At 34.8% G+C, this 1,077-nt stretch overlaps 1 protein-coding gene across 1 annotated transcript in view; it reads left to right on the forward strand.

The window, feature by feature from the left end:
* Positions 1-715, forward strand: part of LOC104523593 (glutamate receptor 4-like) — a gene marked incomplete at its 5' end in the record, with an annotated part of 4,146 nt that extends 3,431 nt beyond the window's left edge. Inside the window, one exon of the mRNA XM_010166233.1 lies at positions 93-715. Within this exon, the coding sequence (XP_010164535.1) occupies positions 93-257 (165 nt within the window). The remainder of the gene's footprint in view (positions 1-92) is intronic.
* Positions 716-1,077: the final 362 nt, after the last annotated feature.

Here is a 1,077-nt window from a genome sequence, read left to right on the forward strand (position 1 = left end):
AGCCTGATGTAAGCAAGAAGAGAATCAGGCCCTCGGTCTCAAGCACTGAATTTCTGTAATGTATCATTTTATTTTTCTTTCTCTTTCTTAAGATGACCTTGAATGATGCCATGAGGAGCAAGGCAAGGCTGTCAATTACAGGAAGTACTGGAGAAAATGGACGTGTTATGACTCCAGCATTTCCAAAAGCAGTGCATGCAGTACCTTACGTGAGTCCTGGCATGGGAATGAATGTCAGTGTGACTGATCTCTCGTGATTGATAAGAACCTTTTGAGTGCCTTACACAATGGTTTTCTTGTGCGTTTATTGTCAAAGTGGTGAGAGGCATCCAGTATCTTGAAGACTTTTATTTCAGCCAAGAATTCTTATATTTGTGGAGTTCATCTTGGATTGTAATGAATGCTTAGTTCAAAACACAACACCATTTTCTACACAAGTTCAAGATGAAGCTTGACTGACATGCACAGCTAACATGGAAGTACTGTAATCTAACTGAAGTCGTTGTACAGGCAACACCAGTTTCTGCAGCCACCTTTGTTAGTCCCTTGGTTCATATTGACTTAAGCACACTTGACATCAATTGCATCAAGATGTGACATGTTTTATAAGAAAAAAAAAACATTTAAAATGAAAAAAAAATATTTTTAGGTATTTTCACAAACAAAAACTGGCTTTTAAATAAATTTGCTTCCATAATGATTGAATATGACAAAAGGGGGGGTGGGGGGGAAGAAAAAAAAAAAAAGAAAAAAAAGAAATGTAGACTGCGGGGAAGTGGAATATGAAAATAAGGCTTAAGGCATCAGTTCCATATTTTTCAAAGCCAAATATGTAATGTTGAGAAGAAAAGAAGTAATAGTTAAAAGGTTCAAATCTTGTAATTTAATATTGTTATTAAAACTTTGCTGTATATCCTATTCTTTAACATTTGGTGTTAATATAAAATTACTTGGCAATGCTTGACATTTGAAATAAACTTTTTTCTATGGTTTTATTTGCAAGTGTTCCATTAATTTTACTAGCTACAGTTGGATTTTAAAGAGTCTGAAACCTAAAAGGACACTGTCAAGGTTGGG

This window comes from Antrostomus carolinensis, unplaced genomic scaffold (assembly GCF_000700745.2).
Source record: "Antrostomus carolinensis isolate BGI_N321 unplaced genomic scaffold, ASM70074v2 scaffold4054, whole genome shotgun sequence".
In the NCBI taxonomy this organism is placed as follows: Eukaryota; Metazoa; Chordata; class Aves; order Caprimulgiformes; family Caprimulgidae; genus Antrostomus; species Antrostomus carolinensis.